Source organism: Semicossyphus pulcher, unplaced genomic scaffold, assembly GCF_022749685.1.
Source record: "Semicossyphus pulcher isolate SPU_LCO1_2020_fin unplaced genomic scaffold, fSemPul1.0.p SCAF_5, whole genome shotgun sequence".
NCBI classification, from domain to species: Eukaryota; Metazoa; Chordata; class Actinopteri; order Labriformes; family Labridae; genus Semicossyphus; species Semicossyphus pulcher.
The window spans coordinates 24,447,399-24,461,688 of NW_027211726.1; the positions used below are offsets into that span (position 1 = coordinate 24,447,399).

The 14,290-nt window shown below is 40.1% G+C and overlaps 1 protein-coding gene across 2 annotated transcripts in view; it reads right to left on the bottom strand.

Annotated features, from left to right (window-relative positions):
* Positions 1–8,174: 8,174 nt before the first annotated feature.
* txlna (taxilin alpha) overlaps positions 8,175–14,290 on the bottom strand; it is a 34,527-nt gene continuing 28,411 nt past the window's right edge. For both annotated transcript variants that reach the window (XM_069681903.1, XM_069681904.1), the window contains exons 10-11: positions 11,153–11,248; positions 8,175–10,420 (exon numbers count right to left, since the gene is read on the bottom strand). In XM_069681903.1, coding sequence (XP_069538004.1) covers positions 10,091–10,420; positions 11,153–11,248 — 426 coding nt within the window. In that variant the 3' untranslated portion in view covers positions 8,175–10,090. The remainder of the gene's footprint in view (positions 10,421–11,152; positions 11,249–14,290) is intronic.

Below are 14,290 nucleotides of genomic sequence, written 5' to 3' on the forward strand. Positions count from 1 at the left end.
CAATCAATCTGAATCAGTGATTGCATGCGCACCTGGGCCTTTTATGACCACGCATGCGGTTGTGTGTCTTAAAGGTGTATCCACGTCAACTGTCCCAAGGGGATCAGTCCCATACATATGACATATATGTAGGGTGGAGAGACAGTCTCTTCACTCAGAGAACCAAGGTTACCATGTAACCAAGCGTTATCTAACATGAACGTTTGTCTTTTGATGTTGTTCTCCTTGTGTGTTAAGGCTTCAAACCAGAAGAGAAGAGCAGCTGCTTTGCTTGGACTTCGTATTACCTGAAGGAGGATCCTGACGGTTTCATCTGTGTCAGGTGTGTGAGTAGATTTCAATGTGAAAAACAATGAATTCATGTAAGCAATAAAGCTAAATAATTGTCATTTCAACATGGTTTTCATTTAATTTTAAAAACTGTACTATGACAATTCAATCTGTTTCAAGCTATATGATGTTCACACTAAGAGAAATATTAAAACCTAAGACTTTTTTATTCTATTTTAGTTATCATTCTATACACATTTACAAATATATAGTAGAATTAGCTATAGCAGGCTGGAGCTACACAGATACTTGTTGTTAGGGATTCAAATGAAGTTTGCTTTAGAGCCGGCTCAATTACTGAATACTTTATTTTTCAGACTTCCAGTTCGGAAGAGGAGGCTACAAAAGGAGTGGACATTGGCGTTGGCATGGCGCATGGGTATCCTCCAGCTTCCTCCCACAGTCCAAAGATATGCTCGTTAGGTTCACTGGTGACTATGCCTGTAGGTGTGAATCAGCATGTGTGTCAGCCCTGTGATTGACTGGTGACCAGTCCATCGTGTACCCCGCCTCTCGCCCACTGACAGCTGGGATAGATATAGTTATAGAGGATGGCTCAATGGATGAATTCTTTCTGCTACCTAAGATTTTCAAACTGTTTTGATTACATTTTTGTATTGATTTACAAAGGCATAAATTTTTAAGAAAAACTGTGAGCTCCTGTGAGAAGCTTTTAGTAGGTTACGAGACAGACTGAAATTAACACCATCAGCGAGAAGATCAATTATTTCTAGTCATTTTCAAGTTCACTTTGTAACTCTCGTTTTGGAAGGTGCATTATAAATAACGTTATTATTATTATTATTATTATTATTAGTTCAGTTCCTCGCCATGTTCGACGACTCTGATGACTCTGACTTCGATCCATTCGACCTTGAGGGGTTTGATGACGACGTTCGGCGCCTTGGACTTCAGCGTCGACTGGGGTAAAGACACCGTCAGCGAGGACACCGTCAGCGAGGACACCGTCAGCGAGGACACTGACAGCGAGGGAGGACAGCAGCGGATGGTGTGACTGTCCTGACTTGGAGTTCGACGACTCCGGGTACGTTGCAGTGGACGAGAACGAAGAGAATGGTGATGATGATGGCATAAGACCTGGCTCCCCTCCTCAGCATTTTCCTTCTGTCTCCACAGGTCCTCCTGCAGGTCCTCCGGCTGGTCCTGGTCCAGAAGAGCCTGCTCCCTCCCTCCTGTCAGCCCTGTGATTGACTGGTGACCAGTCCAGCGTGTACCCCGCCTCTCGCCCATTGACAGCTGGGATAGATATGGTTATAGATGATGGATCAATGGATGAATTCTTTCTGCTACCTAAGATTTTCAAACTGTTTTGATTAAATTTTTGTATTGATTTACAAAGGCATAAACTTTTAAGAAAAACTGTTAACATGTTAGCAGGCCGAATGGTTTTATTTCTTACATTTTCAGTTGTAGTTGTGTATAAAAACAATCCTCAAAATACCCACACCAATAAACACAGTATTAATGGGTGTGTGTGAAAGTCAGGAATAGGTTATTTGTAAAATACCCTAGAGGCTTCAGTAAAAATAAGGGGAGGCCTTAATGTAAATGTCCTCTCCCTTCGTGTGTGTGTGTGTGTGTCTTTGCATCTTTGTGTAAAAGTGCACCTGCATCGATCGCCTTGCTGGGCCAGTGAGCAGGTGTGGGTGTAATATAATAATAATAATAATTAATAAATCGGAAATACATTTAGTAAATATGGGGGGAAAATCATTTTAATATCTCTAATTATTAATCTCGCTCAAGCACACGCACGCACGCAGACGCGTCAGTAATTGCCATGGAAATTGAAAAATGCACGAACCAAGGGTATTTAAGGGCTGCAGAACATTCTATTTTCCCCTTTTGCATCTAAACTTTGACGAGTTGCCCTGCAAATCTGAGCTGTGAAGCTAACCTTTGGAAAGCCCTTGAGAGAATCGACAACGAACAGCTTTTTGGATAAACCAACCTTTGGGATACTCCATCTCCATCTTTTGGATACCCCATCCATCTTTTTGATACTCTATCTTTTTTAGGGGACACCGACGAGCCTGAGGATGCCGCCCTGTGGATCCATCTTCGTCTTCTGGGACGTCAACCCTGAAGGTAAGGCTACTTTTAATGTTGCATTATTTATCATTTTAATTATGAATAATCTGTTGTTTAATGCTACTCAATACCCTGAAAAGCTTTTCATGTTATGAAACATTATGCTTACATTATGTTATTAGGCCTGTTTGAAAGCACAGACTCAGAGATTTGGTGGTGAATGATTTCTCTGTTTGAAATGATTTTTGACGCTCAAAATATCTTAAATATCCCGGTAAAAAGGAGGAATGTAGCCTATTAATAACTAGTGTATAGTTTTAAAAACATTTTTATTTTGGTTTGGGGCATTAGTCCTGCTATACATTTTGCTAAAAGTTGTGCTGATATTATAAGTAAAAGATGGCTATGAGACCGAGTTTCGTAAAATGTATCTTTCTTGTGCTCCATGGAGACGATGGAACTTTGACCTCTGAACGTCAGAACCAGTGACGTGCGGTGAGGTTCATGGCTGGTGAGGCACTGACTCCATCAGAATCAGATTTACAAATATATGAACCCAACAACAGAGTAGATTATTCACCATTTGACAGCAAGGGCTGGCTCAATTCGTGGCAGCGGCAGCGAGTAGTGGCACTTCCTGCTTCCTGCCTTCCACTCCAGTTGTCTGAGGCAGCTGCTACTGACCTGCCACTGACCTGCCACTTACTCTGCAGCTGCGGAGTAGCGTAAACATTTCTGGGCTCACCAGCGCCCCCTACGTTGAGGCAAGAAAACTGCCTGCCTCACCCAGTGCCTCTTCACTGCCGTTGTAAGATCGCTGAGCACACTAAACAGGTTACACACATATATTATATACATCAGCTAAACTATGGAAAGCCAGGGGGGCATATATTAAAAGTGTTTGAAAGTGTTTTATTGGCGACATACAGAGAGACAGTAACACGCTCTCATTGCATGGCAGAGCACAGTTTGTGAGGGATTGCGCAATCCAAGGTGAGGCTCAGCTTGCTGCTGCCTCACTGTGCGTCTCTTCCCCGTATTTGAACGGAAATGTGAAAATTCAGCGATTTTTAATAAAAAACGATCCAAATTGTTTAAGTTAAATGGAAAATCAGTTTATAGTTCAAACCATTTGATAAATATAACCATTTAATTTATTTGTTTATTATATATTTTATTTATGATGACAGGGGAAGGCTCTGCCTACCCTGCCTCTCCTGACCGCACGTCACTGGTCAGAACGTACAAGTGTAAACAAACAGGGTACGTGCTTCTGTGTGCATGGGGACCTGCGTTCGTTTGTCTGTTGAAGCTTCATTTATTGTATCCGGAGCTGATGCTGAAAAATTCAGTTTTGTCTGTTTAAAAGTTGATCACAATGAACTAATTGTCAGACACAGAATTGTAAACAAACACATCGGTGTTGTTAAGAACTTAAATGAACAAGATAAAATGAATGATGTCTCTTTCTACCTAAACTGATGTGTTTAATCATCACACAGTTTTGTCATGGTGGTATTACAGTCGCATCCTCTGCTTGTTAGAAAAAGTGTTTTATTCTGGAGGGAGGATAAAGTTATTTGTCACGTAGCTGGAGGACTGGATGTGCGCGCCCCGCGTCCAGCATGCGACCATCTCCACAGTGAAACGAAATCCATAAATTATTATTTTGGAGAAGCCATGTTGTTTGTTGCGCATAATTTAATCAGTGGTAATTAATGTAACCATGCTTTGGAGTGCGTAATGACGGGTATGATTAAATGCAAATGCAATATATTTAAGCAGTTTATTTCCAACCAGTGACAGTTTTTTCCACATAAAAGTGAAATCCTTATAATTATTAGTTCAGAAGGAAAGTATTTAACCGATGCACATTGTACAATAAATGATTGATGAGTGTATGGCCTGTTGACAATCTTTCATGTTGCTTACATTTTCGCAGATTGTTATTCTTCCTATTATTAATATGATTATTGTTATTATTATTGTGCTGAGAAAGTTGATATAGTTTTGATTCATGTTTTGATACACTGACTTTTTCACATCTTACAGTTATGGTTTAGAAGGTAAATCGCTGTACGAAGTTTGTGTAAGTCAGCTATGTGTGTAAATAAGCCAGTTTAACATGATTATTTTATATCTGCAATTATGTTTAGTTAATCATTTGTTACTAAAACTCTTTAACCATAGATATATGTGATTAAACTGACAATCTCAACCAAATTTCAATCATTATGAAAAAGTTTCCTTCGAAGTCGACTTATTAAAGCTCCTGTGAGAAGCTTTTAGCAGGTTACGAGACAGATCGAAATTAACACCATCAGCGAGAAGATCAATTATTTCTAGTAATTTTCAAGTTCACTTTGTAACTCTCGTTTTGAAAGGTGCATTATAAATAACGTTATTATTATTATTATTATTATTATTATTATTATTATTAGTTCAGTTCCTCGCCATGTTCGACGACTCTGATGACTCCGACTTCGAACCATTCAACCTTGAGGGGTTTGATGACGACGTTCGGCGCCTTGGACTTCAACGTCGACTGGGGTGAAAACATCGACAGCAAGGACACCGACAGCGAGGACAGCAGCAGATGGTGTGACTGTCCTGACTTGGAGTTCGACGACTCAGGGTACGTTGCAGAGGACGAGGACGAAGAGAATGGTGATGATGATGACATAAGACCTGGCTCCCCTCCTCAGCATTTTCCTTCTGTCTCCACAGGTCCTCCTGCAGGTCCTCCGGCTGGTCCTGGTCCAGAAGAGTCTGCTCCCTCCACCTTCGGCCTTGGCTCCTCTGCGAAGAGACGTAGGGCGGAGAGCTCTGCATCACAGGTAAGTGCGAAGAGGCAGAGACGGGATGAAGGTGAGGAGCAGCCTTCGAGCTGGGCTGACGACAGCGACTCAGATTAACACTGAGCTCCTGTCTTCAGGTAAAGTACAAAAACCAAGCCCAGGTCACCTTCCCACATGTCTGGTGGGGTTGGTGACAACGCAGGTAGTATGTTACCCTGCACACACACCTACACACACACCTACACACACACACACACACACACACACACACTGATGTCTGAAAGTGAACATGATTGTTTTTGATGTTATTAATGAAGCTGTAGATGTACCTGAGGTAAGTTAAATATTAATTACAGCATTAAATGTGTCCTACAAATTTAAATTCAATATGTTAAAATGTTTCTAGTAACTTTGTTTTTTTCTGTATAAAAGGTTTTAGAAGACGACGGTAAGTTTATACTTAATGACAACAGACAAAAATCGACTTCAAATCTTAATCCCTGTTAATTTAACTCAGTTTCCTGCTCCATGGTGTTTTCTTAGTTAGGTGTAGGTGGATGTACCAGACAGAGGTAAGTTGATGATAATTACCAACATTTAGAAAAATCGCTCTGTTTTACATTGATTTTTGTTTTGCCACAGGTGTGCAGATGGAGCAGGATTATGCTCATTCGTTCAACCTCCCCAGAACTCCAATCCTAGGATCTCCATGACGACATTTACTCCAGACCAGATGAAAAGGATGTACAACTAGAGGACCAGCTGGAGAGCGGTGGTCACCTTTCTTACAACAGACTAAGTAAGTGACCCCTTCTCTGAGATTACAAAAGTAGCAGGAGAGACAGAAAGAAGTGATGAGTTAAAATTAACTTTACTTTTGTATTATTTCCTTCTTTTATGTTGAACAATTATTTCATTGGAGTCTGAATTCATCTAAATATTTAACAAAAATGTACTCTAAACTGCCCATAGGTGTGGGTGTGTCTGTGTGTGCCCTGTGGTTGACTGGCGTCCTGTCCAGGGTGTACCCCGCCTTTCACCCAAAGACAGCTGGGATGGGCTCCAGCCCCCTGGCAACCCTGAACAAGATAAATGGTATACATAATGGATAGATGGATGTACCAAAAATGCAAAGCTGTTCAAACGTATTCACCACTTGTGTGTTTCTGTCTCACAGGACAGGACCTGACCCTCCACCCCCCCACCCTCTTCAGCCAGCAGTCAGCTGGGGAGCTCCTCATCGCTTTTTCAATCAGCTTCTTCTGTGCTTGTGGGTTTGAGAAGTTCCTCACACACCAACAAGGAAGTCGTCACCAACCTCTTTGTGTCTTTGCTCGGAAAGAAGAACTTCAAGAAGAAGACACAGAGCTCAGGATGGATCACAAAGATCCAACAATAGTATTATCTGATGTATTTTTCACTGCGTGACATTTTGAATAAATCCATTATTATATACATTTTCCTTAGACTCAGAAATGTTATTATTCTAAGTGTTATTATGAGTTGTGTGATTTGAAATAATTTGGTGAAACAAAAGTAGTTTATATAACAATAATAATACTACATGCTGATTATAAAAATTCTTGAATTCTGATCAAAATATTAGTTTTTATTCTCATTATTATGAGTACTTTATACTGTTTAATAATGCACAATCTCATTGTGTGACTGGTTTGGTTGATCAAGGCTTTGTAAAAACAGACACAGTTAATCAAGCAGTATAAGATACAAATAAGATTTGTGAAACTTAGGGCCCTTCAGGTGAGTGAAACAGCATGTATAGGCAGCTCTTTATGAAGGATCTAAACTTGAGAGTTTTTTTATGGTTACATTTAGAGAATTATCAATGAAGAAAGAAAAACCAGTATTAAATAATTGAACATCATAAACATATTGAATATAAAATGAAAACTTTGAACAATAGATGCTGAAAAACAAAATATATCAGACCACTCCATATGAAAATTATGCAGCAGAATAAATGATGTCCAATAGAATAAAAAAAAAAATGTTGGATTGAGCCTGTAGTCTAAAAATTCTCAGCATATTTTCATGTGGAGCTCAACAGTGAGAAACTTTAATAGAAACATTTACTTAATTAAGCAAGAGAACGGCATCTTTAACGGAGACGGTGAGCCCTCAGTGAAGGAAGCTATGCTAGCTTGTAAACTGAGTCACACCATTATCTAATCCTCCCCTGTCATAGTATCGGCTCCACAGTCGGGGCTTGTTTAGAAGACTAAGGCTAACAGGATTTTCAATTGAAACCTCATTAGCTTATCACTTTCTCTATAATAAGTCTGTACAACACCAGAAACAAGCCTGAGAAGTTCTTTTGACTCACTAGTGCTACACTGTAAAAAAGGATTTGAGGTTTTAGCTACCTCAGCTCACTTCTTTAAGTGGGCTCAACTTAAATGTTAGGTGTACTAAAAATATTAAGTTTAACTGTGCCCTACTAATCAGTTCAATCAGAGTAGCTCAGGCAACACAGATTTCTTAATTGACTCCACTCTATGTGTTGCCCCTGCAAAAATGCAAAGGCACCTCCACACAGCTAACAGGGGCTGCCCCCCCCCCCGACGATTTACAGGGGACTTAAATAGGGTAGGTAATTTGCGCTGGAACTTGTCGTTTACAAATTACGGACACGGCTAATTCGCTAATTCGCACAGAAGATCACAGACGACCTCCGCAATTATTACAAATTACTACAGGTCCCCAGGTAATACTAGTACCGTGCGAATAGGGCTTTAGCATGTGAAAGAATATGTCATACCTAGCAACGGGGTCAACCACGCCACTAAAATAAAAGTTTCGGTCTCTTCCTTGCTCAGAGTTGCTCTAAGAGTGTTCCTAAATCACTTGCTAGAAGTTTTTAAGCTAAGTTAAGAGCTCTCTGAGAGTGTTCTCAGAATGTTGAGTGAATAAAGGTTGTTAAAATGTGCTTTAACAAAATTTTTCTAAATAAGAAAACAATTCAATCCACAAAAATTTAAACATTCACCGTTACATCTTTTATTCAACAAGAAACAAAATACACAGGGACAGATAAACTTTGGTTCCTTCTCATGGCCAATAAACCTTCAAAAACTATGGGAACAGCAGTAAAATAAATCTTTCCAGTTACTCAATGGAAGACTGGGTTTCCATTTTTATCTAACTTGAAAATGACTCAATAAGTTGACACCTTCCCATCGCTAGATTCAAGTACATAGGAATGTAAGGATGAATTGACATGTTTGGGAGTGAAACTACAAATAGAGTAGTGGCACAATATCTTTTTTCATTTCCCTCCCTTACTGCCACTTGGCTCAGTCACTGCACCAAAATCCAGGGAAATGCCAAATGTTCAATGTCTAACAGCAACTGAGAGGCAATTAACAGGGCCCAAACCGAAGCAAAAGTAATTCTCCGCAGTTAGATATATTGTCTGTTTATAAAATACATCCACACAAGACAGTGGATATAATGAATATACATTCTTAGCTAAGTGCTTGTCAGTTCAAGAGGCAAGTATTGCATAGAGGTCCTTGAACATTCTCTAGTTAAACCTGATTACAAACTACTGCAATTATCAGGGCTGGGAGGAGACAATCATAGTCATGTAAGCTACACCTACAAAATACATGCCATTACACAAAGATGAAGTTCAACTAGTGGTGGTCATTTTAAGGTTGTAGGAATGAAAAACATTTAAAATTAATGTAGCTTAGAGCAAATGAAAAGTTAAGCATTAAGGTTGGTCATAATTCAAACACCTTTTCTAAATTACTAAAAAATTAACATGTATTTTTATATTGGTGCTCTGTAAGATACATATGCTTCAAACAATAAATACGCAGCTCAAAATGAAACACTGAAGGAGTGCGACTCAAACATGACACGAACATTTCCCTAAAAAGGACTACCAAAAACTGAAAATTGTGCCAAGTGTTCTGAACAGTTGGACAGTGTAAAGAGAAACAAAAATTCAATATGTATTTGATGAATATTCAATATGTTTCATATCAACATGTGAAATTTGTAGAACATTTGTGTTATTAAGAACAAAATTAGCTGAAGAAAAAAAAATGTTTTTGACATTTCTGGGAAGACTTCACCTGACAGAAACAGACCTGAAAGATATACATAAAGGTACTTTTAGGTCCTTAAGCCTAATACAAGCTATGAATACAAACCCTGCCAATCATATCAACATTGATGGTAGATGAAAATGAGACAGTGTGGCACCCTCAAACACACATTGTTTATCCTCTGATGAATCTACCTGTTTGTCTTACAACACCCCAAGCAGCACTGTTATTTATCTTGTCATGCAGTTCTGTTTTTGATGCCAGTCAAAAAGGGTAGTAATGTGTAGTAAACTGAACAGCACAAAAGTTGTCTGGGCATTTACATGCACAATAAAAAATGTGATTATAACAGATCTTTGCAGCTATCATGTAAACAGGGTTGCCTTAGTCAAGTTTAGGTTTAAATGGAAGATGGTTAACAGCTGGATAACTAGTCACTTATGTTTTTACTTATTACTATGTACATAAATATGTTTGTAAATATGTTGTGTTGATTTTGTTTACATTTTCAATCTCTTCCTATAGACAAGCAGTAGTATGTGTAGAATGGAATAATTTTACGACCAATTAAATTCATTTGTTCATCAACTTGAAAACCAAAAACCAAATAAAGGTGTGCAATTAAATGTGCTGATAGATGAGGCACAATCTTATTCTTAAAATAGTCTGCAGTGCATGCTGGTGGAACAGAAGTTAAACTTCCTATTTGATTGGTTCTGGACGGGTGATTAACATCAGCTTCATACAGCAGGAAGTAGTGGCTTGCAGACCAGGACATTAATGTTCAGTGGCTTGATGCTGTAGGAGAGAGAAGAGACTGTGAGCAACATAGCTTCATTCCTGTGCAGATACAGGCTGAGCCTTGGCCCCTCCCAATAAAGCATCTGTGTCCAGTTCTGGGTCAAAGTGGCAGGACTGGGAGCAGGGGGCGGTGTCTGGGACAGGGTTGCTCGCAGGCTCCAGCAAAGAGTCTGTAGGTGGTGGAGAAGGTGAGTCAGTTCCTGGGTCAGAGACTGGGGCACTTGCGGTGCCACTTTGCAGGTCACCAAGCTTCTGAACCTTCTTGTTGAGCTCATTGCGTTCTACTTTTAGTGCCCGCCGCAGCTTCTCAAGCCGCTGGACTTTACTTTGAAGTGCCTCAAACTCTTGGTCCCGCACAGATTTCTGTATCCAAAGCACACACACACACACACACACACACACACACACACACACACACACACACAAAAAATTATGCAAATGTCTTTATACTTAGATAAGATAAGATAAGCCTTTATTGATCCCACAACCGGGAAATTTTCTGTGTTAACAGCAGCAAAGATATGAAAAAGAAAGAATTAGGATTAGGATACAAACCAACTGTTACCATGTTATATAATAATTTGTAATCCACTATGAATACTCGCACGTCTTTCCTCTTGTATTGCAACCTGATTTCTGACAACTTCATGTTTGCAACTACATTTATGCAACCTCTGCATAAATAAAATCCAGTCACATTTCTATATGTTCTATCAGGCCCTATAAATTATTTCTTAACTCAATATAATTTACAATTTACATAATACCTGAGCCAATATTGTGCAAAAAATTATACAGATGACGTAAAATTTTGTGAGGCTCAAATAAAGTTCTGGTAAAATTACCAACAAATTTGTATTTTGTGATATGTCTGCCAGAAAATGCATTGCATGATTTCGGTCTAATAAATGGCTTCATTTTTACTTAATAATTATGTGTATAAAACACATTCCATAATCAAGCCATGTAAAGCTAGCAGTTTATTAGTCTCAATTTTTTTAGATAATGATGCTGGGATAGACCTTGATCACTGAAAACCTTCACAGATAGTCCATAAGATCACTGATGCTGTGTATCAACCTAAAGCTGATTTACCTCCTCTGCCATCTCCAGAAGAGCCTTGTTGCTGCTCTCCCATCTGGACCGATACATGGCTGTCTCCTTCTCCAGCTTTTTAATCTTTTTAGTCATCTGTAACAAAAAAAAGAAAAGAAGCAAGATCGTCATATTAACACATTCACCTAGGGTTGTCAAAAGTGATCATGAAAAATCTATCTGTAGGAGCCATTTTCATTGGTAGATTATATTTTGATATTTTAGTATTTTGTTCAGCTTGAATCGTGAATCTCAACTGTAGATTGAACTTATTGCCCGAGTACAACCCAAATGGAACAGTGCATCATTGGCCTTTTGTTGAACGTAATTATGTTTGAAGATCTCTTTTTAGTATTTTTGAAAAATAGCTACAGCAAAAGTAAAAAACTTTCTTTTGGAACAAAGTAAAGGACTCGCTGGTGGAACATTTCTTAGAACTGTTGTTGGATTGTTTGGATTACGCGTGGATGGGTAAACTTGGATGCACATGGCAAAAAGGCAAGCTTTCGCCAACCTGCCAAATAAATCACTGGTAAGCCACGCAAGATGAACTTTAATTAGCTATAGAAGGAGCGCACATCACAGCTGCTGCTGTCTGCCAAACACTTAATTACACTGTTGCAATTATTACTGGTCACTTGATTCTAATAAAATTGTTTTGACTGACAAGTTGAGACTTGCTTTATCTGTATATTTAAGAAGCACTCACCTGTGCTTCAAATCACTACGAGCGTGAGAAAGATGCAATACGCCACACAGACATTTATGGTTTAATAAATTAACAGATCAATGAATTACCTTTATATAGCCTACATTGCACTTTTACAGCAGAGCGATCTCCAAGATGCATTACAAATAGTGGGCAGTACTGTAGCCTACTGTTTTTGATTATTAACTGTTAAGAATTGGGTGAGCAAACTCACTAAAATATATAATAATAAATATCAGTGTATATTATTAGAGCCCGACCAATTTATCAGTCAACTGATTTTATCGGCCAACATTTACACTTCGCAGATATATTGGTATTGGCGTAAATGTCCTCCGATATGCTACAATATAAATTAATTTAATTTTTTGCACTGCTGTGGGAAAAAGCCATTACACCCTCTGACAAACAGATAGCGCAGTTTTAACTACGACAGCATGAGAGCTAAGCTCCAAGATTCCTCATATCAAAATACAGCTGAAGTCAAGAAATGAAACATCCACCTCACTCATGGTATAACAACACTGCTCAAAAAAATAAAGGGAACACTTAAACAACACATCCTAGATCTCGATGAATGAAATATTCCAGTTGAAAATCTTTATTTATTACATAGTGGAATGCGTTGAGAACAAAATAACATAAGAATGATCAATGGAAATCAAAATCATTAATCCATGGAGGTCTGGATTCAGAATCACTCAAAATAAAAGTGGAAAAATCAGATCACAGGCTCCAACTTCTGTGGAAATTCCTCAAGACAATTCAAAATGAGGCTCAGTAGTGCGTGTGGCCTCCACGTGCCTGTATGCACCCCCTACAATGTCTGGGCATGCTGCTGATGAGACGAAAGATGTTCTTCTGAGGGATCTCCTCCCAGACCTGGATCAGGGCATCAGTCAACTCCTGGACAGTCTATGGTGCGACGTGGCGTCGGTGGATGGAACGAGACATGATGTCCCAGAGGTGCTCGATCTGATTCAGGTCTGGGGAACGGGCAGGCCAGTCCATAGCATCAATGCCCTCGTCATGCAGGAACTGCTGACACACTCCAGCCACATGAGACAGAGCATTGTCATGCATCAGAAGGAACCCCGGGCCCACTGCACCAGCATATGGTCTGACAATGGGTCTGAGGATTTCATCCCAGTACATAATGGCAGTCAGGGTACCTCTGGCTAGCACATGGAGGTCTGTGCGGCCCTCCAAGGATATGCCTCCCCAGACGGTTACTGTCCCACCGCCAAACCGGTCATGCTGGAGGATGTTGCAGGCAGCAGAACGTTGTCCACGGCGTCTCCAGACTCTGTCACTTCTGTCACATGCTCAGTGTGAACCTGCTCTCATCTATGAAGAGCACAAGGCCCCAATGGCAACTGCCAATCCTGGTGTTCTCTGGCAAATGCCAATCGGGCTGCACGGTGTTGGGCTGTGAGCACAGGCCCCACTTGTGGACGTCGGGCCCTAATACCACCCTCATGGAGTCTGTTTTTTGACAGTTTAAGCAGAAACATGCACATTAGTGGCCTGCTGGAGGTCATTTTGTAGGTCTCTGGCAGTGCTCCTCCTGTTCCTCGTTGCACAAAGGAGCAGATAGCGGTCCTGCTGCTGGGTTGTTGTCCTCCTACGGCCCCCTCCACATCTCCTGGTGTACTGGCCTGTCTCCTGGTATCTCCTCCATGCTCTTGACACTGTGCTGGGAGACACAGCAAACCTTCTCGCCACAGCGCGCCTTGATGTACCATCCTGGATGAGCTGCACTACCTGAGCAACTTCTATGGGTTGCAGACACCGCCTCATGTTACCTCTAGTATTGAGGGCACTGGCAAAATGCAAAAGTGACCAAATATCAGCCAGAAAGGAGGAGGACAGGGAAATGGTCTGTGGCCACCACCTGCAGAACCATTCCTTTATAGGGGTTGTCTTGCTAATTGCCTCTCATTTCCACCTGTTGTATGTTCCATTTGCACAACAGCAGGTGAAATTGATTCACAATCAGTGTTGCTCCCTAACTGGACAGGTTGATATCCCAGAAGTGTGATTGTCTTGGAGTTACATTGTAATGATTATGTATTCCCTTTATTTTTTTGAGCAGTGTATAAACCAGCACAAAAATGACAAATGCCAACATATGCAGAACATATGTTCTAAACAGAACAAAATATTTTTTTGCATTTTGGAACATAAATGTCAAACTTAACTTAAACTACTCAGTCAGCACTAGGCAGCAGGCATGATGGGAAATGAGGACGTCATGAGTCGCTGCCAGAGTGCGCGTCACAGCTGAGCAGAGCAGCACACACAGCAAAGGGAAGCATTATCTTTCCCATACAGAATGAAACATTGTGAACAACAAACTCATGTTAAAATCAAAGTAATCAGCCAAAGAAAGCTTGCTTTCAGAGCACTGCTGTTTCTACCTCTATGCA